At 54.2% G+C, this 25958-nt stretch overlaps 2 protein-coding genes across 4 annotated transcripts; one reads left to right on the forward strand and one right to left on the reverse strand.

Moving 5' to 3' along the window:
- Positions 1–3254: 3254 nt before the first annotated feature.
- CD177 (CD177 molecule) lies at positions 3255–21814 on the reverse strand. Of its 3 annotated transcripts, XM_047835514.1 has the most exons (12): positions 21572–21814; positions 20934–21007; positions 14634–14788; positions 8974–9114; positions 8335–8520; positions 7280–7399; positions 6961–7077; positions 5103–5240; positions 4726–4776; positions 4247–4432; positions 3979–4113; positions 3255–3725 (listed from the first exon to the last, which is right to left on the reverse strand). In XM_047835514.1, exons 1-12 carry the CDS (start codon positions 21650–21652, stop codon positions 3505–3507), a joined length of 1605 nt encoding a protein of 534 aa, XP_047691470.1. In that variant the 5' UTR covers positions 21653–21814; the 3' UTR covers positions 3255–3504. The 3 variants fall into 3 exon arrangements, with proteins under 3 accessions (XP_047691470.1, XP_047691471.1, XP_047691472.1); XM_047835515.1 differs by lacking the exon at positions 4726–4776 and having other exon boundaries at positions 21572–21805; XM_047835516.1 differs by lacking the exons at positions 14634–14788; positions 20934–21007; positions 21572–21814 and adding an exon at positions 9189–9384.
- Positions 21815–22357: 543 nt separating this feature from the next.
- Positions 22358–25097, forward strand: TEX101 (testis expressed 101). The gene is made up of 5 exons (XM_047835518.1): positions 22358–22443; positions 22571–22714; positions 22833–23027; positions 24593–24721; positions 24880–25097. Exons 1-5 carry the CDS (start codon positions 22380–22382, stop codon positions 25095–25097), a joined length of 750 nt encoding a protein of 249 aa, XP_047691474.1. The 5' UTR covers positions 22358–22379.
- The last annotated feature ends 861 nt before the right edge of the window (positions 25098–25958 follow it).

A 25958-nucleotide genomic window follows, 5' to 3' on the forward strand; every position in this document is an offset into this window, starting at 1 on the left:
GAGAAGTGAGCGTCTGTCATTGATAAGCAATGGTGCTTTGCTCTAGAAGGCCAAACTGACAGAGTCACCTGGCCACGAACGCCAAGGGCATTGTGACCTGAACTGCCCATCACATCCTGGATGAAAACTACCAAGCCATGACACTGGGTGTGCACACAGCATCCATCATCCACAGAAGAGGCATGTATGAGATCAGACTCAAGCACTAATACAAGGCAAAGGCGTATGCCTCGACAGATGGCTCAGATGCCCATGGCACCTGCTCCTGATGCTTTTCCCTCCACCGACACCTATGGGCTTACGGATATTCCCTGTGATCCCAGAGAAGAGAAATAATAGACCAGGTTTATAGATAGGTCTGTACGATGGGCTGGCACCAGGCAGTGGGTAGATGCTGGGTTAGCCCTGCACCCATGTGGTCCGGAAAGAATAATGTAGGGAAGTCCTTCAGGTGGCAAAACCTCAGGGCTCCACCTTACGGGACAGAGGGACGTCCTTAGGTCCACTGATGCACGGATCCATATGAGCCACCTAGCCAAGGACTTGGAAAGAATAAAAGTATATAAAAGAAAGAAAAGACTAAAAGGGTAAAATGGATACTGGGGAAGATACGTGCATGGTCCTCTGGGGGTAGACACGGAGCGTGAATCTTCGTGACCCACGCCGATGCCCACCAGAATGCACGCACTGAGGAGCGGTCCCATGGGCAGGGGTGGAAGCTCCACACGGTTACAACACATGGGCCACCTCTCCTCAAGGCCGACCTGGGTGTTGACTGAACTCAGGGCCCAAACCAACAGAGGCAGAGGCCAATGCGGAGTGCCTCATGGTGTCATTCTACAGCAGGACTACACAGGACACATACCCCATCGTGGAGAGGGCTAAGCTTCACCCTTATAGGGACTGGCACATACCATGGGTTCCCATTTGCCTTCCTTGTACTCAGTGCTTCTGCCAACACTACCATTTGGGAACTTAGAAAATGCCTACAGGGGCGCCTGGGTGGCTCAGTGGGTTAAGCGGCTGACTTCGGCTCAGGTCATGGTCTCGTGGTCCGTGGGTTCGAGCCCCGCGTCGGGCTCTGTGCTGACAGCTCAGAGCCTGGAGCCTGCTTCAGATTCTGGGTCTCCCTCTCTCTCTGCTCCTCCCCCACTCGCGCTCTGTCTCTCTCTGTCGCTTAAAAATGAATAGGGGCGCCTGGGTGGCGCAGTCGGTTAGGCGTCCGACTTCAGCCAGGTCACCATCTCGCGGTCCGTGAGTTCGAGCCCCGCGTCGGGCTCTGGGCTGATGGCTCAGAGCCTGGAGCCTGTTTCTGATTCTGTGTCTCCCTCTCTCTCTGCCCCTCCCCCATTCATGCTCTGTCTCTCTCTGTCCCAAAAATAAATAAACATTGAAAAAAAAAATTTTAAAAATGAATAAATGTCAAAATTAAAAAAAAAAAAAAAGAATGAGGGAGAGCCCCTCCCACCAGTGCACTCGATGACCCACTTAGAGAATTCGTGCCGGGTGCTTGGGTGGCTCAGTCGGTTAAGTGTGTGGCTTTAGCTCAGGTCTCGATCTCGCGGTTTGTGAGTTCGAGCCCTGCATCAGGCTCTGCAGGGTGGTGTGGAGCCTGCTTGGGGTTCTCTCTCTCCCTCCCTCTCTCTCTCTCTGTCTCTTCCCCACTTGCATGGTCTCTCTCTCTCAAAATAAACAAATAAAAAAAAAAAGGATTCTTGCTTCTGGCCTCTGTGGCCTCGGGATTGAGGTGGGTGGGGAATCCATTGTAGTTCTATGGAAGCCACTGGAAGCCACGACTGCAGCCTCGCCATTTTTGTGCTTACCCGCGCCGCTGTAACAGAAGGTGGGGTCATTCTGCTGGTCGCCAGATGGAACCTGACCACCAGAGGGTGGAAACCGGATGACAACTTCGTATTTCAGGGGCCAGTGGCCCTGCTCGATGGAAAACTGCAGACAGCCAATGAAAATGAGATCATCAGACACCCACCCCTCGTAAGAAGGATTTGTGTCACACAGCAATGTGTTGCGAGTAGGCGTTGGCAGGTGGCAAGAGGATATGGATGGAGCGTGTGGGGGGAGAAGGCAGTTCTGATCACCTCCCGCTATGCACCCAGGACCTTTGCAGCTTCGTTTTATGTGATCTTCTCCCCCCACCCCCATCTTTCTCTCCCCACGGCACTTGAAGAAACAGGTGTCTATCACTGTGAGAGTCCGACACATCGTCATTAGCACACCGTGTTCCTGTGGTTAAGTAATGGATGAGAATTGCGTGTCTTCTAAATTGAGGGCTCTGGTTTTCACCTGGACAAAGGAAAGGAGGGAAGAGCGTGGACCGGGCTGGACACTTGGCTTCCTTCTCCAGATTCCGTCTCCCCTTCTCCCCCTGCTCTGAGCCTTGCGCGGCAGATCCATGGGACCTCCTATAGGAGGGCTCAGTCAACAGAAGCCCCTAACAGGAGACCAGAGGGAGGACACTGAGTAAGGCTGGGGTGGTAATTCCTCAGCTCCCTCCCTACAGAGTGGTCTGGGTGGCTTTTTTTTTTTTTTTTTTTTTAATGTTTATTCACTTTTGAGAGAGAGAGAGAGAGAGAGAGAGACAGGGCACGAGCAGGGGACGGACAGAGAGAGAGGGAGACACAGAATCTGAAGCGGACTCCAGGCTCCGAGCTGTCAGCTCAGAGCCTGACGTGGGGCTCAAACTCATGAACCGCGAGAGATCGCGACCTGAGCCAAAGTCAGCCGCTTAACCGACTGAGTCGCCCAGGCGCCCTTTTAGGCTGAGATCAGAGCGCCTACAAGGCAGCCCTCTCTCGACCTCCCCCACCTGCCCTTCTCCCTACAGAGCCCAGTAATGGTAATGACTTCTCCTCGCCCTTCTCGGGGCCCAGGGGGACGACAGAGACCCAGTGAGATCAGCCTCAGGAAACCGCACCAACCTTGTGTTTCTCTACTCCGCACAAACCCTAAGTCAAGTTCCTCAGGCGGGCTGAGCCCCCTTTGTGCTGAGGCCCTGCCTGCTCAGAGAGAAGCCTCACGGGTTGTAGTGCAACGCCTCCTCTCAGGTCATGGTGATGCCCAGATTCCTTGGGCCGGAACATCCTGACGCCCCTGCTGCCACTCAGTCTGGAATGAGGCACGGGCAGCAGGCCGGTGAAGGAAGGGCTTGAGATGGTGAATCTCTCACCGAGCTCCTGTCCTCCCCACGTCAGATCTCCGCAGGTCCTGCCCTCCCCTGTCATAGACAGACCCCAGCATTCAGGGAAAGGACGATGCCTTTATTATCGGACACAAGTGGCCACTCCTTGACTCTCCCAGAGGGCAAGTTCTGCCGCTGCCAGCGGCGTGTTGTTATCAGGTCACGGAGGTCTGTGGGGGTGTCGAGGGATGATCATTCATGGAGAGGACAAGGAAATCGTTCAACGCCCAAGGCTGTTTGGTTATGAGGTCAGAGGGAAAGTTGGCTCGGGGAATCAGCAAGGAGCTGAGAATCATCGGGAAATGGGCTCAGCAGAGAGGCATCCCACACCAGAGGGCTAGGGACAAGCCAAGTCCCACCACCCAAGCCAGTAGGCGGGTGGGGACAGCTCCATCTTGGAGAAAGGGCTCGAGCGGTTCCTCCGAATTCTCAGCCACGGAGAAGATCCCAATTTTCTGCGTATGGTTCAACAAGGAGCTGGAAGCTTCGGTCACGCAGCCCTGAATATGGATTTTAGAGGTGATCCCACCTAGAGAGTGAAGACTGAGTCAGAGAGGTTTCAAAGGACCATACCCTTAAATTCCTGAGACCCACGGAATCCCGGCCCCCTCAGATCAGGAGGCCGGGCTTAGTCCCCTCCTCCCTCAGAGCTAGAAACCTGAGTTCCCAGGCCCCTGTACCCTCAGACCCATGAGTCAGGGCCTCAAGCACCCTCCCACCTCAGAACCACGGAATCCAGGCCCTCAACCCTGCATGCTTGGGACCTGGCCATCAGGACTCACCTCCATAGAGCCTAATGTAACCGCCGTAACAGTGAGTCGTGCCGTTAGGGCATGTAACGTTTTCCGGGTTTTCTGGGCACGGGGCAGAGCCCCGCACACAGATGGGACACTGCAAGTCTCCCGGGGTGGGGGCAGCTGAAAAGTAGAGAGAAGGCTGGGGCGCACGGCTCTGCTCCTAGCTGTAGCCACCCTCCTCGATCCCCAGAGTCTCTGTGCCTCCCCATCTCTCAGTGTCCCCAGTCCCACCCGACCCCCTGGGATTCCATACCTGGACGAGGGAGAGAGTTCAGTAGGACGCTGGTACTCCTGGCCCTGTTGCACCCGTTGGAGGAGCAGAAATGGGCATAGGAGGCGACCAGCACTCCGGGGGGCCCCGAGTGTATGGAGACAGTCGGGGCATCCTGCGGCCTGCCCTTGGTGCAGCCTTTGCTTCCCACTATGACTGAGCTCTGTCCTGAGGGGTGAGAGAGAGCAGAAGCTGGGCTGGGGGAGTCGGGCTCTGATGAGCCAGGGGCTCCCTGACGCCCGGCAGGCGGGTGGAGGGGTAATGCCAGTGCCTGATTACAGGGCACACGGAGTGTAGGGTGAAGGCTGGGGCCAGAGTCAGCTCTGTGGCGTTTTCATTCTTCCTCGAACGTCACTCGCTCGGTACGGCCTCCCAAGAGCACGTGTTTTCCAACGGCAGCCTTCACCTCGCTCTCCCCGCCTCCTGTCCCGGCCGGGTTGCTCTTGTCTTCACTCCCATACCTTCCCCTGCTGGGTTTGCATTTCTCGCTGCCTCCCCACTGGCTCGTAACGCTGGAGGAAGGAGGATACGAAGGGTCCACGGTGCCACCCACAGTGCCTGGCACACGGCAGGCGCTCGATAGATCTCGAGCGAGACCGGCGAGGTCACTCTGTGCCCGCTCCGTTCTCCGTCTCCCTCACGTGGCCTCTCGCGAGGCAGCAAGGGCGGTACTATCGCTGCTGTCACTTTGCCCCGTTCCCAGAAGGGGGAACCCAGGCACGGAAAGAGGAAGGCAGGCCTGAGCGTGAGGGGAACCAGGCAGGAAGCTGGGGGACCTGACCCGGGGCGGGGAGGAGACTCGGGAGCCCAGACTCGCCCTCTGCCGCAGCCCACGCACCTGCCTCTACCAGCAGAAGAGTCTCCTCACACACCTCCCCAGGGTCGCAAATCTTGCGAGTCGTGGTCCACCTCATGGGCATCCGAGACAGGTTTCGACCAGTGTGTAACTCGCTCCCCCATTCACAGGTCAGAAAAGCTGCAGAGAAGGAGATGGCAGGGTCCGTGTAAGCCAGGGAATCAGCCACACCTTCCCTCCGGGTCCCATGCGTCCCCGAGGCATTCTCCAGGTGACCCGGCCACAGAGTCCTGCCACCTTAGATTTAGGAGGGACCTTGGAAGTCGGAGTCCCATCCACATCCTTCGCCCCGTTTTTGCCCGAACGTCTGCAGGAGCCTTTCTCCACGACCCTCGAGGAAGGCTACTGGGCGTGACGGGGACAACGGCTCCACTTCCTGTGTGGCACTCAGGGCTCTCACCTGGATGAGGAGGGGAGCCTGCCCCCATAGATTTCTTTCAACTGAGAAACCCTGTGTTCCGGAGCAAAATACTCAAAATGCCTAGGGCGTACGGAGCCTTTACTCCGCGTCTGAGCCACCCCCCCGCCCCCCTGCGGCCACCGGGATTACCTCAGTTCCTCACAGCCACCTCCAGCCACCATCATCGCCCCATTGTCCAGGTGGGAAAGAGGGCACCTGGGTGGCTCAGTCGGTTAACTGTCTGTCTCTCGGGTTTGGCTCCGGGCGCGATCTCACGGTTTGTGGGATCGAGCCCCACGTGGGACATCACCGAACCCGCTTGAGATTCCCTCTCTCCTCTTTCTCTGCCCCTCCCCAGCTCCCTCTCAAAAATACACAAATAATCATTAAAAAAAAAAAAAAAAAAAAGATGGGAAACAGAGGCAGAGGACTCGTTAAGTAGCTTGCCCCGTGTCCCACCACAGGTCACTGGCAGAGCTGAGCTGGGAACTCAGGTGTTCTGGCTCCTCGGGGGGGGGGGGGGGGGGTGACGGCCATCCTCGGCTACCTCGGCCCCTGCGCCCTCAGGAGTCCCTTTGAAAACCATGAGCCTAGACCTTCTCTTTGGCCCTCATGTGGCCAGGAGGGATGTGTCCCTTGAAACACCTGGGCTGGCGAGGCAGCATCCACACATGTGACCTTCGCCACAAGCCCACGAGGGAGGCCTGCTCATCTTCCCACCACGCAGACGACCAAGTCGCCCTCTGCTGCCTGCCCCGAGCCCGGACCCGCTTCTCTGGGCCCCGTCCTCCCCATCTTGGCCAAAGGCAGCTGCTCCGGTAAAACACTGCCGTCATCCTCGACAACTGCCTTCCTCTTGGGTTGCACCCATCAGGAAATCCTGTGGCTCAAGCTGCAAACCTACCTCCAGAACCTGACGGCTTCTCACCATCTCCACTGCTTCCGCCAGGCCCGGGACCACACGCCCTCACCTGCTCCCCCACCCTGATTTCCGGCCCACGCCCCCCAGCAGCACCCCTCGTAAGGGGAAAGCCGATTCAAGCTCCTCTGCTCAGAAGGCTCCATCCAAAAAGGTCCCCATCCCTCTCCGAATAAAATCCCTAGTCCCTAAACTGTAACTCCAAAGACCCACGCAATCTGGCCTTAATAAACAAACATTTAGAGGGGGCGCCTGCGTGGCTCAGTCGGTTAAGCATCCGACTTCGGCTCAGGTCGCGATCTCGCGGTTCGTGGGTTCGAGCCCCGCGTCGGGCTCTGTGTCGACGGCTCGGAGCCTGGAGCCTGCTTCGGATTCTGTGTCTCCCTCTCTCTCTGCCCCTCCCCTGCTCGTGCTCTGTCTCTCTGTCTGTCTCTCTCTCTCTCAAAACAAAACCAAAACCAAACATTTAGGTTACCAGCGGGTCCTCGCGCCCAAGGCTGCGCTTCTCTCGTGACACCCACCGTTAGGGCTGCAGTCCTCACTCACAACGATGGACCCGATTTCCCGAGTCCCATTAAGCACGTTGCAGCCATCTTGGGACATGCATCCTTGGACTCTCAGAACGGTGAAGACACCCCCTGTGGACAGGGGCAGGGAGAGGGTGAGGGAGGCTTTGCCCTTGGAGGGGGGGGGGGGGGGTGGCGCGGCTCCCGGAGGCCAGACCCACCCTTCTCAGGTCTCGGCTTCCCCCGGCACCCACCAGAGAACCAGATCTCGGTCTTCAGACCCTTCCCCCACCATCGGTTTAGCACCCCACGGGGACCTCCTGTCCTGGCTCACCTCCCCGGAGCTGGATTGAGCCACGGTAGCAGTGCGTGCTCCCGGCCGGGCAGGTCACCTTTGTCACAGACTCGCAGTCCTGTTTAGACAAGCAGACTGGACACCGCAGGGAGCCCGGGCCTGGTGAGGGGACGGAGGGCTCTGGATTTGGATGGGGACCTACGACTCTCCACCCTGGCTTTGCTGGTCCCAAGGAGCGACCTCCCCAGTCTCCCACCGGTGTGCCCTCCCAGGCTCCTCTCTGCAGACACGCCAGGGAATCAGGGGCGGGTGGTAAGGGAAAGAGCAAGGAAGGAAGGGAAGGAACCAGAGGACGGTGGAGGGGCGCCTGGGCCCGAGTACAGGAGGGGGCGCGGTGGGGGAGGGGTGCCCTGGGAGGAACCCAGGTGGTTCACCCCCCGGGGTCCACGAAACAGTGCGAGAACATCAGACACCTAAGTTCACAAATGATTCCAGAGGGTAGAGAAACACAACACGTGGCCCCAGACCTGACTGGTGACACAGGGCAGGCAGGGATAGGAATATAGTCAATGGCGCTGTGATAGCGATGTATGGTGACAGGTGGGAGCTACGTTTGCGGTGGGCACAGCGTAAGGTCCAGAGTTGTCCAATCGCTGTGCTGTACGGCCGAAACTAACGTCATGCTGTGTGTCAGCTCGACTCAAAAAAAAAAAATGTCACGGGCCAATTTCACTTTGGAAGAGGGAATGCCAAAAGCCTAAATAAAACGTGAGTGGACCAAATTCTGAAGAGAAAAAGAAACAAGGAGGAGAAAGGAGCAGGCGCCAGGTGAAGGCCATGCTAGGTGCTCGAACACCAGAAAATGGGTGCGGTTTGCTGCTCCAGGACGGACAGGGAGAAGGGGTGCTGAGGGAGGGAGCCGCAGGGGGAGTGGACAGGGAGGAGGGAGGGAAGAGGGAGCTAAATGGAGGGTCCCTCTGTGCTCACGTCTGCCCCTCAGCCCTGCTGCTCCCGGCCCCCAGTGCTCCTGACAGCCCCTCTCGCCCCCTGTGCCTCCCGAGTCCCGCCTCCCCACGCAGCCCGCAGCCCCGCACCTGCGGTGGAGGGCAGGGCCCAGAGTGGGAGGGTGGTGGACAGGCTGTTGCAGTTGTCTTCGTGGCGGCACACGTGGGTGTAGGAGAGGACGGCGAGGCCGGGGCCTGCCCTGTGCTCCGTGATGCGGGCATCCTGATTCCCCACCGGGGTGCAGCCCTTGGTGAGTACTATGTTCACTTGCAGTCCTGCACCGAGAGAGAGAGGCAGGCCCTGGACCCCTGGGTCTGAGGGAGGAGGGCCTGGGGGGCCTGGACCCAGGAGGGAGGAGGGGCCGGGGGTCTGAATCCTGGGTCTGAGGGAAGAGGGACTAGAAAGTTGGATCCCTGGGTCTGAGGCAGGAGGGGGCTGGGGGCCAGAACGCCTCGGTCTGAGCGGGGAGGGGCTGGAAACCTGGAGCCCTGGGTCTGAGAGAGGAGGAGGGGCTGGGGCCCTGGATCCTGGGTCCTAGAGGGAGGGTCTGATGGTAGTCTGGGGTGAGAGGCTGGAGAGGCGACTGGGAGCCCCAGGGGCTGTTCCTGCCAAGGAGGGGACGGCTCCTTGGCTGAGTCCCTACACAACACAGTAGGACTGGGACGGGAGGGATGTCTCTCCCAGGGAAGGGTGAGAGTCACCCTTGAGGCCCACGGGGCTCTTCTCACCGTTGTCAATGAGGATCAGCGTGTCTTGGCAGCCCCAGCCGTTGGCACATACCTCGTGGTCCGCCTTCCACCGAAAGGGCATTTCCGATACATTAATCAGAAACTCACGTGTCGCCCACTGACAGGTCAGGGCCTGCGCTCCTGAGACGGGGAGAGAAATCCATCTGAGCCCATCCTCCAGGAAAACGCCCTCCCAGGTCGGGGTCCTCACTCACGGGGCAACACGAGGGTGGCGCCCAGGAGAGCCAGCTGCAGCGCAGGGCTCATGGTCAGGGCAGCTGGGACTCTGGCTCCTTCTTCTTCTGGGGGCCCAGACCTTTTATATCACCCCAGGCAGCCAGGAAAGGGCGGGAGGCAGGGCCTGGAGAGAGGAGGTCTGGGCCCACCCTCTGAATCTCACTGGATAAGAAATCCGGATCCTCCCTCCTTCCCCGGACCCAGGGGTCCAGGCTCCCTGACCCTGCCCCCCCCACCCCCCACCCCCCAGCAATCAGAAACATCCGGGCCCCCAGGCCCCACTGGTCCAGCCACTCCGCCCCCTTTCCTCCGAGCCCAGCTATAAGGCTGCCCTCCCCCACCCTGTCTCAAGGTAGTTTGGGAAGGCGGTTTCCTCACTGCAACCTGGCCCCACGTGGGGAAATAGCCCAACAGCCCATGAGGACATTGTTGGGCGCGTACTGGCTACTCTCTACTTTAACCTCTGCCCAATGCGGATTCTGGCTTCTCACTTCTTTCTTCCATTGTTTACCTTTATGTTCCCTTCTCCATGATTTTCCCTCATGCATTTCTCTTCCGCTGTTCTCCCCACGTGTAGCAATCCAGGCCCGCGTCTCCACCTCCCGGGCACCCACCCACTGGGGAGCTGAAGTATGGCGAGTGGAGGGGTGGTAGTGGAAAGTAAATCTCTGTCCAAGACAGGATATTCCTTGACAACAACACGTTTCTTTGCCAGAGAGAGATGGGGAGGGGGATGTGCTAGAAAAGCAGCTATTCAGAAAAACAGCCTCAATGCTGTGCCTTGTAACGTCGACCTATTTCTTTTTTTTATTTACCTTTTTTTTTTTTTTTTAATTTTACAGATAGAACGAGCAAAGGAGAGGGGCAGAGAGAGAGAGAGAGAGAGAGACAGAATCTCAAGCAAGCTCCACGGGGCGCCCAATGCGAGGCTCAATCGCATAACCCTGGGATCAATGACCAGAGCCGAAATCAAGAGTCCCATGCTCAACCGACTGCGCCACCCAGGCGTCCCAACGTGGGCCTATTTCTGTGGTATAAATAGTTCTGCCATGTCTGATTTCAAGCTACCAGTCATTTAACAAATAGCTGGAAACATTCTGAAATATTTAACAATCGGCTTTTGCAAGCCTGTACAAACCAGCTCTAGCACACTGGGTAGGAGGGGCCCGGGGAGGAATAAGGGCTATCTGCCCGTGTGTATGAGGAAGAGGAAAGTGGGAGGAGCCGTAGCAGAGGAGAAAGAGACTAACGTGTAACTTACAACTCTATGTTTATTTTTGACATCTTTATACATTCTATTTCAGTTTAAACTTTGCCACACAGGCAGAGTCACATTTCCCCATCTCTCAGTGCATCGACACTACCAATGGGGTATACAATGAGTGTTCAATAAATACTGATTGGATAAACGAATGAATGAATGATGAATGAATGAATGAATGCACGGTGAAAGATGGCGAGAGAGCCATCACTACATCTGTACGGGTTGTGGGCCTTAGAAACACCACCCCCTCCCCAATGAGTCACATTGTTGCTGTGGGAATAATGGTGCCCTCTGGAGATGTGCATGGCCTGAAGCAGTGTTTCTGAGTGAGCAGGGGAGGGGCAGAGAGGGAAGACAGAGGACCCAAAAGCAGGCTCCCCACGGAGAGCGGAAGCTCCACGCCGGGCTCGAACTCACAAACTGTGAGATCGTGACCTGATCTGAAGTTGGGCCCTTAACCACCTGAGCCACCTAGGCACCCCTCTGAAGCAGTGTTTCTGGAGGAAGAGAAGGAAGGGTGGGCAAAGAGGCACATAGGGTCATAGGTAGTCAATTTGATGTCTTGCTTTTAGTTAACATATATTTATTAAAGCTGGACTCTGTGCAAGGCACCATCCCAGTTGTTGGGGATTCAGGAAGACCAACAAGAATGAGGCCCAGCTTCTGCTCAGCTCATGCCTGATCGAGAGAGAGAGACATGGAGCAAACACATGAGCATACACACACACATGCAAATGGTGCTGGGTGCTGGGCAGGGTGAAGACCAAGTGATGTGAAAGTTAAGTGACTGAACTGGGATCGGGGAAGGTCTCCAGGAGGAGGTGGCCTGTGAGCTGAGAGCAGGATGAAAAGAAAGAGCTTACCATGGAAGACATGCACGAAATGCATTCCAGGCAGAGGCAAGAGCAGGTGCAAAGGCCCTGGGGTGGGCCCATGCCTGGTTTATGGAGAGGATTAGAAAGAAAGGAGGCGGCTAGGCTGGAGCAAGGAGGAGGTAGTGGGTGTTGAGAGTGGCAGGTTGGCAGGGGCCTGGCAAGACAGGACCGAGTCAGGATATTAAGGCAACCTTCCTGGGAGTCCTGTGTATTTCAAGTAGCAAATGCAAGGCTGGGCGTGGAGCTATTTAGCAAAAAGGCTTACAGTTTCGGGTGTGTGAAACTCTGTTTGCTACCAGGCCGGATCTTGTCGCTCCCTGATTGTGTAGCCTTGGGTCATTCCCTTCCCCCCTTTCCAGTTGCTTCACCCTCTTCTGTACAGAAAGGGTGATGATTATCCTTAGCTCATGGGTTGTTCATAGACCTGGGACTTCACAAATGAGGGGGGAGGCCGGATCCATTTGAGAAGGACCCTGCAATGCCACCGCGGGTGTAGACAGTGACTGATCCCCTGTACCAGAAAGACTGGAGGCTATTTATCCGGGGCAGCTGGGCACCGGTCAAAGGCAAATAAATGCTCAGACCTTGCAGGGACTATTTGGATGATGGCTCTGGGTGGACGTTAATCCCCGCCATGAAGGAGGTCGGCTCTCCTGCTCTGTCCTATAATATGGTTCAGAGGGACCTTGATCATCTGATTTTCTACAGAACATCACACTCACCCACTGCATTGATGGATTTGTGTTATTGACTCGGACACAGTGAACGAGAGGTAGCAAACACCCTTGATGATTCAGTAAATGAGACATGTGTGTACCAGAGGGTGAGAGATCAACGGGGCCACATCCAGCAACCCCATCATATTGGTGTAAACCCTGGGGCCCCATAGGTCTAGGGCATGTCCCCAAACAGCAGCCCCCCCTGTATCCGCGGAGGATACATTCCAAAGCCCCCAGTGGATGCCTGAATGCACGGTGGTTCCAAGCTCTCTGTATACTGTTCCTTTCCTACCCATCCATACCTATGCTAAAGTTTCAATTTTCTAAGTTTATTTATTTTGAGGGGTGGGGGAGGGGCAGGGAGAGAGAGAATCCCAAGCAGGCTCTGCGCGGCTAACCCGGAGCCCAACACGGGGCTCGAACCCACGAACCGTGAGATCACAACCTGAGCCGAAATCAAGATTCAGACGCCTAACCGACGGAGCCACCCAGGCACCCCCCCCCACGCTAAAGTTTAATTTATAAACTAGGTGCAGTGCGAGATTAACAACCATGACTAATGTTTACATAGGACAATCGTAACAATATACTGTAAGAGAAGTCATGTGAACGTGTCTCTCAAAATATCTTACCGTCCTGGGCTCACCCTTCTCTGTGTGATGATGTGAGATGATAACATGCCCCCGTGATGAGCCAGGGGAATGACCGGGGGACTGAGACAGGGTGTTAAGCGAGGACCGACCTTCTGACCCTGTGTCAGAAGGGGGATCAGCTGCTTCCAGACCACGGCTTACGGCAGGTAACTGAAACTGCAGCATTCTTTCCGAGACAATTTGCTACACCTTATGCGGCTGCCTTTAGAACAAAGATAGGTCCCTAAAGATTTGGGGGGTGGGGGACAGAAATGTAGCACATTTTGACGTGTTACTCCTACTCACTTTTGAGGGAACCCACAAGACCGCCAGTTGTGAGTAGATCCTAGAGTAGGAAGGGTCTGGAACGAAAGTCATGTGACCCAACAGACCCAACGTCTTTGAAAAGTTTCTGTGACAGAAAGAGCTAAGAGGGTAAGTGAGAAAGTCGGGGTTTGGGAGCAAAGGGTACGTATGTCTCCTTTTGCAAATAGCCATCCTCCGGTTAGAGAGCAGCTCCTGGCTTATTACTGTGTCCCAGGGGAGTCTGGCTACTGGCCTATGGGACACCATAGTGACCTGCACTGCACATCACCTGCCGGGTAGTGTCTGAGCTACCAAACCATGACCCCGGCCAGGCACGGGGACAGCCACCACCCAGGGAAAAGGTGCATATGGGATCAGGCTCTCACGGGGTGGGGGGCACAGGTGAACGCCTCGGCAGGTGGCTCAGGTGCCCACGGTACCCGCTTCTGCCGCCCGTCCCTCCACACGCACCTGCGGGTTCACGAGGCTACTCTGTGATCTGTTTACAGAGAAGGGGTAAAACAGCCCGGGTTTAAGGGCAGATCTGTACGGTGGGCCGGGGCCAGGCAGTGGGTAGCTGCTGGGTTAGCACGGCACTCGGGTGGCCCTGAAAGATGTAGGGAAATCCTGCAGGTGGTGAAACGTAGTATTCACCGAGGGCTGCGCCGTGGCAGTGGGCCAGGAGGCCCACGTCCAGGAGCCCAGGGCAGCCCCCGGCCTCTGCGTCCATGTGTCCTGACAACTACTACAAGAAGCTGCCCACACCCTCCAGCTCTGAACCCCCCTACACACACACACACACACACACACACACACACACACACACACAGGTGCCCAGAGAGTTCAGCCAACATTCCTCTCTGTGGATGGGAAGTGAGTTCATGCAGGATTCCAAGGTCTCCTGAAGACCCCAGAGGACTCAGACCTCGTCCTTGCCCCAAAGGGGCTTCCAGGAGGAGGGGAGACATCAGAGATACAGGTGGTCATAAGGCTGTGGCGAAGGGAGTCTGGGAGAGCTCAGGGGAGGAAGCTACTGATGTCCCGGGTAGGGGGGAGCATTAAGGAGGGCTTCACAGAGGAGGTGACCCGTGAGCTGTGTCTTACAGATAAGCTGCAGTTTATTGGCAGAAGAAAGGATGGTAACAGGCAGAGGAAACAGCACGTGAAAGACCCGGAGGAAAGAGCAAGCCTGCTGTTTTCATGAGGAGTCTGCCTGAGGGGCGCCTGGGGGGCGCGGTCAGTGAAGCATCTGACCCTTGATCTCGCCTCAGGTCATGATCTCACAGTTTGTGAGTTTGAGCCCCGCATCCGGCTCTGCGCTGATGGCACAAAGCCTGCTTGGGGTTCTGTCTCTCCTTCTCTCTGCCCCTGCCCCCCTTGTGTGCTCGCTCTTTTTCTCAAAGTAAATAAACTTTAAAAGAGAAAAAAGGGTCTGCCTGAGAAGGGATCATCAAGAGGATGGGGTGCAGCTGGAACTGGGGTGATTACGAGTTTTCCAGGTAGACAAGGTGGGTGTGGGCAACAAAGGGAGAGCCATTCTAAGCAGAAGGAACAGCAGTGCAGGGTCAAGGAGGCAGCAACGACCTTGGGAATGGCTAGCGGCGGGGGGCCGGGGCTGGTCAAGTACCTGCAAAGCCAGACCGAGGGGTCGGCCTGTCTCCGGAGGGCAGGGAGCCATGGAGAGTTGCCGAGCAGGAAGGGACACTCCGCCAAGGAAGCTTTCTGACCGCCCACCGCTTTTCCAGTTGGACGTTCTCATCTTCCTGTGGCTCCGTGTTTGCTCTGTGGGGTTATACGAAGGAACCGGCTGACGCCTGCACCAACACATTCACCACTGTTGCCGCAGAACGGTGCCACAGCCACCGCACCCCCCAATACTGCACTTTCCGCTTCTGTCACTGCCACCACCAAGTGATCATTTGAGCAACTGTGAAATGATCATAGGACTGGCGTTACCTGTGCTTCATCGGACCCCCGGTCGAGCTCTGCCTGTGCTTCTTCCGTGTGGTAGAATACCCCGCCCCGAATGCAGATTTGTTTCCTGATCCTACTGATTGTTGAATTGGTCACGGTCCCAGAAGGAAATGAATGGTACCCCAACTTGGGTGATTTGAGCAGAATTTATTAAAGAAACTGCTGCTTACAATGGTAAGGCTGGATCCAGGGAAACACAAAGGATGGGCAAGAGTTGGGAGCAAGCCTGTATTTTAAATATGTTGTCTGCTGTGACAATATATAACAAAGAGTCAGGACCACTGAGAACGTAGGTCAGGTTGTGCACTGCACAAATGCTCTCCATCTAGGGGATGCGATGCACGTCATAGATATATAACCTGTATGAAAAGGCTCAATACTGAAACGGGGAGAAAGCTCCCTTCTACATATATCTGCCTCTGAACATAAGGCCAAGCACCCTCATAGTGTGCTGGTAAATGTTTAACTGCTTCCCTGAGGGGAGAAATAAAAGCTCTGACTTGTAGTGTTTGCCTATTCCCATGGTGTAAATATTCCCACCATGACTGATTTCAAGTTACCACAATGTCACAGAACAGGGAGTTGGGAAGAAATGCCCCGTGGCAACCATCATGTATTATTTCTACTTACAGATATAATAGATTTATAAAAATAACCTCAAGAACATAGGTAATAGGGGCGCCTGGGTGGATCAGTCAGGATCTCACAGTTTGGTTCGTGAGATCGAGCCCCACATCAGGCTTTGTGCTGTCAGGGACCCTGGGCTCATGACCTGAGCCGAAACCAAGAGTCAGGTGCTCAACCAACTAAGCCACCCAGGTGCCCCTAACTATGTAAGAGTTTTAATTGAAGAGGTGAGTGTGTTTTCTGTAGCTATCTCCTGACACAGAGAGCTGGCATTTTATAGAATTCTCTTCGGCTCCTTGAGTTCCAGAGAGTTCCGGAGATTTGCGAACACTTCACTCAAAGAGCGTAAAATCTGAATTACCTGAGGCCAAAGGGGAATGAATTCATCGACTCCCCTTTGCCCTCTTTGTCATCTTTACTGTTAAGAATTTCCACCGAGTTTTTGATGGTTTTAAAAACTGGACCTCAGGAAAGATCTACTGTTACTTTATTGACATCAGTGAATCAAGTTTTAAACCCACACTAACTCTGAATGCCTCCTTTTGTGTTCGTGATATAGAAGTGGGTCGGGGCTATCTTTACAATGCCAAAAATGAATTTAAAAAGCCACAAATAAAATGCCATGCTACCTGACTAGGGTTAAGCAAGCGGATACATACAGGCAATTTACTTTAGAATGGGGGAGCGGGGGAAGCCCCTTATCTAAGTCTGTGAATTCTGGTACAAACCTAAAAAACCTTCCAGGGGGCTATATTTAGAACAATATCCAAAGGAAAACATTCAAATTCCAATAAACCAGAGCAGACAGACCTCAACGAACATATAGGACATTCAGTAGAGACCCCAGAAAAGTTATACCTTAGGAGTAGGGCTAAACTAGTCTATATCCATGCTAAAAAAATTTAAATATTCCACACTATTCTGTATTACCTATTCTTAAATATTTCCAGATGGTAGCAATGAACAACTGGAAAGTGAAATATGTATTTTTTAAATACCACTTGCAGGGGTGTGGCTGGCTGGCTTGGTTGGTGGAGCATGCTACTCTTGACCCTGGGGTTGTGAGTTCAAGCCCCACGATGGATGTAGAGACTACTTAAAAATAAAATCTTAAAATAAAATAAAATACCATTTGCAGGGTGCCCAGGTGGCTTAGGCGGTTAAGTGTCTGGCTCTTGATATCGGCTCAGGTCATGTTCTCATGGTTGCGGGATTGAGCCCCACACCAGGCTCTGGGCTGAGTATGGAGCCTGCTTGGGATTCTCCCTCTCTCTCTGCCCCTTCAGAGAGTGGGGGAAGCATATGCAAAGGCCCTGAGACGGATATGTGCCTGCCATGAATCCAAGGAACAGCCCAAAGACCAGTGTGGCTGGAGGAGAATGAGGAAAAGCAGGGCAGAACATGGAGATGAGGAGGTAGGGGAGGCCAGATGTGGAGAACCTTCAAGGCCATTTCAAGTATTTAGAAATCCTTCCTTCCTTCCTTCCTTCCTTCCTTCCTTCCTTCCTTCCTTCCCTTTCTGTAAAATGGGAAAATCCATTGGAAGGCTTTAAACAGAGAAGTGACACAATCTGGCTTATATTTAAACAGATCATTCTGATACCAGGTAGGGAACAGATCAGCATGGGGCAGGGGGAGGGCTTGTTGCAATACTCCAGGTGAACAACAGTGGTGCTACATGTGTTCTTAAAAAGAGGTCCAAGTTCCCTTTTATTTTATTTTTTTAATATTTTTTAAAATTTTCGGGCGCCTGGGTGGCTCAGTCGGTTAAGCGTCCGACTTCGGCTCAGGTCATGATCTCGCAGTTCGTGGGATCGAGCCCTGCGTCAGGCTCTGTGCAGACAGCCCAGAGCCTGGAGCCTGCTTCGGATTCTGTATCTCCTTCTCTCTCTGTTCCTCCCCTGCTCACCCTCTGTCTCTCTCTCTCTCTCAAAAATAAATAAAGATTAAACAAAATTTAATATTTTTAAAAATTGTATTTATTTTGAGAGAGAAAGAACGAGCAGGGGAGGGGTAGGGAGAGAGAGAGAATCTCAAGCAGGATCCATGTTGTCATTGCAAAGCCGGATGTGGGGCTCGAACTCACGAAACCGTGAGATCATGACCTGAGCCAAAACCAAGAGTCAGACGCCCAACCGAGTGAGCCACCCAGGTGCCCCCAAGTTCCCTTTTAAATCCAAGATTGAGGGACTCTGTGGTCAGGTCACCTGGACTGTGACTCAAGAATACGATCACCTTTGCAAGCCTGGAACCTGGAGGGACAGACATGGGCTGATCACAGATGCTTCACTATGTCACGGTTCAAAGATGTCAAAGATGTCAAAGATGGGGCAGAGCTGCAGGCAGGTGAAATCCCGCAGCAGCACCCCCTCAAAATCAGACCTAGTGCCTGGAAGCTGTCTCCCATCACTCATCTCACAATGGAATCGGGTGAAAGGCTGGGACAGGAAGGGATGATCTCTGCACAGTCACCCACTGGGAGGCACTACATACATCCTGTGTTGACAGAACCTTGAATTCAGCTCACTGCTTGCTGGCTGATTTGGGATCCCTGAGCGCAGCCCCTGGGCCCCTGACTTGCTCCAGGGATGCCCCCTTGATCCTGTGTCTTCACGCCATCCCTCACCAAGGCAGCCTCCTTGGGAGGCAAAGGCTGCATCAGGAATGATGCTAAGACAGAAGGAATGAAAAACAGCACTGGGACCCCCATGGAGCGCTATTCCACCCTCAACCACTTCGACTGCAACACAAATCGAACAGTCTGAGATAGCTTGAACTGTGTCCCCCCTCTTCCCAAATTCATATGTTGCGGTCCTAACCCCCAGGACCCCCAAAAGTGACCTTATTTAGAGACAAGGTCTTTACAGAGGCAATCAAATTAAGATGAGGTCATTAGGGTGGGGCCCAAGCCAGTATGACTGGTGTCCTTTTTTAAAAAAATTTTTTAAATGTTTATTTATATTTAGAGAGAGAGAGAGCAGGGAGGGGCAGAGAGAGAGAGAGACAGACAGACAGACAGACAGACAATCTGAAGCAGACTCCAGGCTCTGAGCTGTGAGCCATCAGCACAGAGCCTGATGCGGGGCTCAAACCCATGAACTGTGAGATCATGACCTGAGCTGAAGTCAGACGCTTAACTGACGGAGCCACCCAGGTGCCCCATGACTGGTGTCCTTATACAAAGGGGGAAATCTGCACACAAACACACATAGAGGGCAGAGGATGTGAAGACACAGGGAGAAGACAGCCAGCCACAAGCCAAGGAGAGAGATCTGGGACAGATCCTTCCCTCCCACCCCTCAGAAGGAACCGACCCTGCCAGCACCTTGACTGTGGGCTTCCAGACTCCAGAACTGTGAGAGACAACACCCTTCTCCAAAACCAAAGCCTCCCAGGTGGTGGCACTTAGTTACTACGACCCCAACAAACAAATTCCCAGGCCAAGAGCCAATTTAAGATGGTGTTCATGACAGAAACTAGAAGCCAGCTGTGGGACCGGGACAGGAGCCAGGACAAGTGCTAGTCAGAGGGATGGGGAGGGATGAGGGCACAGAGATAAGATTCTGGAGCTCGAAGCAGGTGGCTGTGTAGCTCCCAACCACCCTCTCTGCCCTCTGGTTCCCTCTGACCCCATTGGTCCCATACTGGCAGTTGTGACCGAACACTGGGACCCAGCCCCTCCCCAGTAGTTACACAGTGCTGCAGGAAACCGGAGCACCTTTAGAGACCGAGAGCTGTGAGCACTGGAGCCTGAGTCCTGAAAAGATGGGAGGGTGGCTCAGACCCCCAGGGCCTAAGGGACAGGGTCCTTGGGACCAGAGCTACCTCTTCATGTTTATATTCACTGTCCCTAATGTCTTCATTAATAACATATTAGTAATTATATTTAATACTAACTGTCCCCAATTGAAAGTTCTTAATATATGTTTACATAAAATTAAGAGCTTTTACTAACACCATTCTTACTGAGGCATTTTCTCTATTAAAAATAAATATTCATGGGGCCCCTGGGTGGCTCAGTCGGGTGAGCATCTGACTCTCGATTTCGGCTCAGGTCATGATCCCAGGATCGTGGGATCGAGTCCTGTGTCGGGCTCCACGCTGGATGTGGGGTCTTCTTAAGATTCTCTTTCCGTCTCCCTCTGGCCCTCTCCCTCCCCTCTCTAAAATATAATTAATTTAATTAATTAATTTAAAATGTATTCATTTATATAGCTTTACTTCCAGAAATAGTACCAATCCTGAAAGTTCACAAAGGGTACCTTATTTTTATGTTACATTTAGATGCTGAGAGTTGAGGTGGGTAGTGGCTTGGGTTTCTGGGTCCAGGTGACAGTAGGCTGGGGGCAGGACCCCTGGGTCTGAGGGAGGAGGGGCTGGGGGCCTGGACTCCTGGGTCCAAGGGAGGAGAGGGCTGGGAATAGGGACTCCCAGAGTCCTGAGAGATGAGAAAACTCGGGGCGAGGCATCAGGGACCCCGTGTTTGAAGTGAATTTCTTGCTATCTTTTCTCTTTGCTCCTGAGGGTGGGATCCAAACCACAGTAAGCACTAAAAACGGCTTATCCCATAAGTCTGCTCCTTGTTAAAAGGCATCAACCACGACGGTCCCTTCGTTTATTCTAAGAACCGCCAAATGTTCCAGGGTATTCCGACCAGACAGTGTGGACAGAATAGCCAGGCTCCCCACCATCATAACAGACAGACTTCCTCCCCTGAAATCTGTGGGCTCTACCCCCAGACTGGTTGCTGGGGCAAGGCTGGGACTGGCCATGGCCCTTGCTGTAAGGTGCTTTATTTTTCCTGCCTCCTAATGATCCCAACCCAGACTGTCCTGTAGTCCAGGACTTAAAGGCATCTGACACCTAATTGTTTCTCACCCCATGAATCACATGCCTCTTCTTAGTGTTTTGAGCGTTAAAACATGAAATAATTAGAGCTACACTATAACCTAATGGCAGCTTTTTTTTTGTCCTGGATTAATCTTTGAAAACATTTTGGGGGGTGCCTGAGTGGCTCAGTCGATTAAGCATCCGACTTCGGCTCATGTCGTGATCTCACAGTTGGGGAGTTGGGGCCCCACGTTGGGCTCGCTGCTGTCAGCAACGAGCCCGCTTTGGATCCGCTGTGTCTCTCTCTCTACCCCTCCCCCACCCCCCCAAAAATAAACAAACATTAAAAAAAATTTTTGGGGGGTGGTTTCTAAAAGGTCAGAATACTCTTCCTAGTCTAGACAAATTGTTTTCGCTTCACATTTGCATTAACTGTTCCCAGTTGTTTCAGTTCTCATTGTAGTATTTTCTCGATTCAAAATAAATACTCACTTACAGAAACAGCACTAAGTCGGGAAGCACAAAAAGGGCACCTTTGCTTCTTGTTGCATACGTATCTGGAAAGCTCACCTATAGACGAGATAGAATTTTCAGCCAGGAACAAGAAATCTGAATGAAAGGCACGTCTTAGTCGTGGCAGTGGCACGGCCACGTGGGTCGGCCAAAACGGCAATCTGCGCCTTCAGAGTTGAGGCTCATGCACACATTCGGGGATGCTGGAAGGAACCCTGAAGCCGGCATTTCTCTCTTCGGCCTTCCAGAAGGCCATGGAGGGGCCGGTGCTGTGATGCGATCAGAGGGAGGCGCCCGGGCTGGGCAGGAACCACTGCAAGTGAGGGTGATGAGATCACGTTGCCTCCCCAGTGCCTATGGCCACCGGGTGGGTGCTGGGGCAGGAGCCAGACTGGGAACATGGGAGGCCATTCGGACAGGGAGAGAACTTCAGTGGGTGATGGCCAAGGGTCTGACCTCCTAGCCTGGCTGGAGAAGCAGAGATTCCACAGCTCAGTGAGAGAAAAGGGTCAACGAGGCCACTTGAGGACGGGCTGCCCACCTTGCCTCGCACGACGCGTACCACAAACACCAGCTACGTCCCTGGGCTCACACCCCCCCACCCGCCTCGGGTTTGCTCACCGCGCCAGCCTGCGCATGCGCACCTCCCAAGACTGCCTCTTCTCCGGGGCCAAGGGGGGTGCGGCCTTCCTTCGGGTTCATCCAATGAGCTCATCAGATGCTTTCACATCGACCAATGGGGCTTCGAGTGACCCGCTGGGCGAAGCTGGCCCCGCCTTCCGTGCCTCCGAGAGACAAAACGGAGGCCCAGTGGAACGAGAAAGCCGTTCCGGGCCGTTCCTCCGGCTCCGTTAGGATTCTTGTGAGATTATCCAAAGCCAGGTGGAATTTGGGTCCCTTAAAGAGAAAAGTTGGGGGGGGGGGGAGGGGGGGCTGGGGATCCTGGGTCCCGAGGAAGGAGGAGGGTGGGCGCCAGGACTCTTGGGCCTGAGAGGGGAGGAGGCTGGGGGCCCTGCGGGAAATGGCGGCGGCTGGAACCCAAACGCCTGGATCCCTAGATAGAACAGGGCGGGGATCTCAGAATTCCGAGTTCGGGGGGCGGGGAGTGGGGGCTGAGAATCCCCGGCCTCCCCAGTGTGCGGGAGCAGGGGCCTGTGGGCCGGCCTCCCGGATCCCGAGGTTGGAGGGTACTGGGTTGTTGACGTCCTCTGTCCTCGGGGGACAGGTGTTTGGGTCGGAGAGTTGCAGCTGCGGAAACTGAGGCGCAGTGAACGCGTTATGTGGTGCAAACTTGCAGGCTCGATCGGGACACGCCGACGCTGGAGGTCACGGTCTTCTGTGGCGCGGACGTGCCCGTACTTGCCACACGGTCCCTGCAACCTCGTTTTCTGATCCTGAGCCGCGCTTCCAGCCCTCTCTAAAGGACGCCATGGGTACCCGTCGTGCCCAGAGTTTGTTGTTCCTCCTCCTCCTGGGAGCCCCCTCCTTGGCCTGTAAGAACGGGGGCCGGGGGGTGGGGAGAGCTGGTTCACCGGGGATGATGGATCGCTGGCAAAGGAGGGCTGACGGGGGCCCCACAGAGAAGAGCAGGCGCTCAGCCAGATCTCCTTTCCTCCCCAGCGGTGCAAAACTTAAATTGTCACAAGGGCGTGTTCACCAGTATAGAAGAGGACCCAAGCAGTATGTTTAACTGGACCACGGAGAAGGTTGAGAGTTGTGAGGGCGGGTCATTCTGCCAGGAATCCCTTCTGATGGTCAAAGCAGGTGAAATGAGAAAGGGCGGGAGGAGGGGTGAGTATGTCGGGGTCAGTGCTGCTCCCACCCACTCCCCGAAACCCTCAGGCCCACCCTCCGCTTTCTTCCCCACCCCGTCTCCTAACAGGGGCCAAGACCGCAGTTTTGGCCACTAAGGGCTGCATCTACGATGGGACGCAGGCGGTGACGTTTGTCCAGCACTCCCCGCCCCCAGGCATAATCACAGTCTCCTACACCAGCTATTGTGAGGATTCCTTTTGCAACGGCAGAAAGGACCTCCAGGAGCTCTGGAGGCCAGCAGGGACCCTAGAAGCCTCGAGAGGTGAGAGATGGGGACGCGGAGAAACTACCTGAGCCCCTGCAAAGATGCTATGCCTCCTCTCTCTGTGTCCTTAGTTGGCTCAGGCCCTTGGGGGGCCACACACAGAAAAAGAACCTCAGACCTTCCGCCAGGCTTTTTCTAAATGGTCACCTTGGGGTCTAAACGCCGCTCGGAGCACCGGGACGTCAACGAAGGCTGGGGTAGAAGTTGGCTTTTGTGTTTATTTATTTATTTATTTTTTTAACGTTTGTTTATTTTTGAGAAACACAGAGAAACAGAGTGCGAGCGAGGGAGGGGCAGAGGGAGAGGGAGACACAGAATCTGAAGCAGAATCTGCAGCTGACAGCTCAGAGCCCCATGAGGGTCTCAAGCTCAGGAACAGTGAGATCATGACCTGGCTGCTTAAGCGACTGAGCCACCAGGTGCCCCATGGCTTTTGTATTTATTAAGCAATGAAGTGTCAGTGGAGGTTTCTGAGCAGGGCGGGGTGGCCTAATCAGTCTGGCAGTTACTGCTGCCCCAGTTCCCCAATGTGGCCAATGTGGCCAATGTGGCCGGGGGCCTATGGCAATCTGGCCCTGCCTGCTCTCAGCTCACTTCCTTCTCTCTCCTCCCCCTTTACTGTGGTCCAGTGGGGGGAGGGGGGCTGGTATTCAAAATGCTTAAGTGTCGGGGCGCCTGGGTGGCGCAGTCGGTTAAGCGTCCCACCTCAGCCAGGTCACGATCTCGCGGTTCGTGAGTTCGAGCCCCGCGTCGGGCTCTGGGCTGATGATGGCTCAGAGCCTGGAGCCTGTTTCCGATTCTGTGTCTCCCTCTCTCTCTGCCCCTCCCCCGTTCATGCTCTGTCTCTCTCTGTCCCAAAAATAAATAAATGTTGAAAAAAACAAAAACAAAAACAAAAAAAGCAAAACAAAAAAATGCTTAAGTGTAGATACGGTCCTGGCCCAACCAGAATGGGTGCTGGCCACAAAGACCGGCCCAGCCCTCCTGTGCCTACCAACTGAACGCCAGCCCTTCAGTGTCTCCCAGTCCCGGAAAGCCACCCGGCTGGCTCCCACCTCCGGGCCTTTGTCCTCGCCGATTCCTTTGCTACCCCACCCACCCCTCCACTTTCACGCAGCTAACTAACCTCTGTTCACCCTTCACCTCAACTCAGGTGTCCGCTCTGTGAAAATACTCGGCAAATTGTTCCGGAGAGTTAGGTTGTCCTCCATTCCTTCGCCATCATACCTTGGACGCAGTGCCTACTGAGATGTATTATAATTCCTGACACATCCTTTTCCTTCTAGACAAGGGTCCTCGATGGCAGGAACCGTGTCCTTTTCATCTCTGTCTCCACACCCAAGCACACAGTTTGGAAGTCACGTTGGATGGGTTCTGACAGCGAAGAAAAACAGTTGGAGAAGCCAGCGGCAGGAGGGGGGGGTACGGGGTGGAGGGAGGTCGCAGTGATAGGTCGTGACTGCGGTGGTGTCAGCAGCAAAGACTTGGGAAAGGGAGGGAAGCAAGAAGAGACAACTCCAGAGGCCGGACACACCCTGATTGTCCCTCTGTTTCCCCTCCAGCTCCCAGTACATCAGTACCCTTCTACTGCCCAACCTGTGTGGCTTTGGGGACCTGTCTGACTGCTCCTTCCCTTCCCTGTCCCAATGATACAACTCAGTGCTACCAAGGAAGACTTCAGATCACTGGAGGTAAACTGAACGTCTGGTGGTTTCAGAGGCTGGAAACCCAGACATCTGAGTGGATCCAAGAGGTTCTGATACTCAGGGTTCTAGGAATGAGGGAGGAATGATTGCTCTCTGATTTCCCAAAACATCTGTGTGTCTCCCCGACCTTTCTTCTTCCACAGGAGGCATCAATTCTTTTTTGGAGGTGAAAGGTTGTACATCCATAACTGGTTGCAGGCTGATGGCTGGGTTCTTTACCGTAGGACCCATGTGGGTGAAGGAAGTTTGTCCATTCCAGTCTCTCCCTCAACCCCGAAAGACTGAAAATGGGGCCACCAGGCTTCCTGTTTCAGTTTGGAGGTTCGAGCTGCTGCTGCTGCTGCTGCTGTTACTGCAATAACTAACTTGTCCATTGTTCCTGTGGAGACACTTCTGGTCCTGGATCACAGGACACCTCTTTTGACCGGGAGCCTTCTGACTGCTGGTCACCAACAAGTTGAGATTGGAAGAAAGGAGCATTCTTGTGGTTGTGTTTTATATTTCTAATAAAGTTTCTGCTGTAATTTGTGTATACCTCAAGCCTAGAAGTGGAATTTTAGTGCTGAAAGGGCCCTTAAAATTCATCGTATCCAACCCACACGTTTTGCAGAAAGGGAGGCAGAGATCTGGAAAACTTTAGCGAGTTTCTCACACGGATGTAGCTCTGGGCAGAGCAAGACCAGAACTTTGATACTTCGACCTAAAGTCTGGTTTTGCTTTTGCTTTATTGGTCACCTTCTCTTGCTGGCTGGGCCAGAGATCGGCATCAGACTCCTCCAGAGCACTCCCGGCCCAACCTTACGGCCACAGTTGGCTGTTTTGGTTCTAACATTTCCCTGGGAGGTATAGCAGAATTTGAAAAATCAGACTCCAGATTCTTCCGTTACATAACAGGCCCCCTCTCCTATGTCCTGTCTCTTGCCCCTTTACATCATCCCTTCCCTTCTCTGCTGCCTACGTCGTCATCCTCGGTGGGCAGAGGGAACGCAGGAGGCAGCTGGGGCCCAGCAGGGTATGAGGACTGGGGGCCTGGGACTCTTAAGACTTGTTTTGAGCTTCTCATGCTTGTTTATTTATTACTCAAGAACACATAAAACCCATCTTAGAAAAGACTCCAATGACATAGGAGCTTATAGAGAAAAGTAAAAAGGTGGGGTAAGGGTAAGGAGGAACAGATATTTATTGTTTTCTTTGAATAGCTTTATCGAGGCTTAATTGACAT

This window comes from Prionailurus viverrinus, chromosome E2, assembly GCF_022837055.1.
Source record: "Prionailurus viverrinus isolate Anna chromosome E2, UM_Priviv_1.0, whole genome shotgun sequence".
Classification (NCBI taxonomy): domain Eukaryota; kingdom Metazoa; phylum Chordata; class Mammalia; order Carnivora; family Felidae; genus Prionailurus; species Prionailurus viverrinus.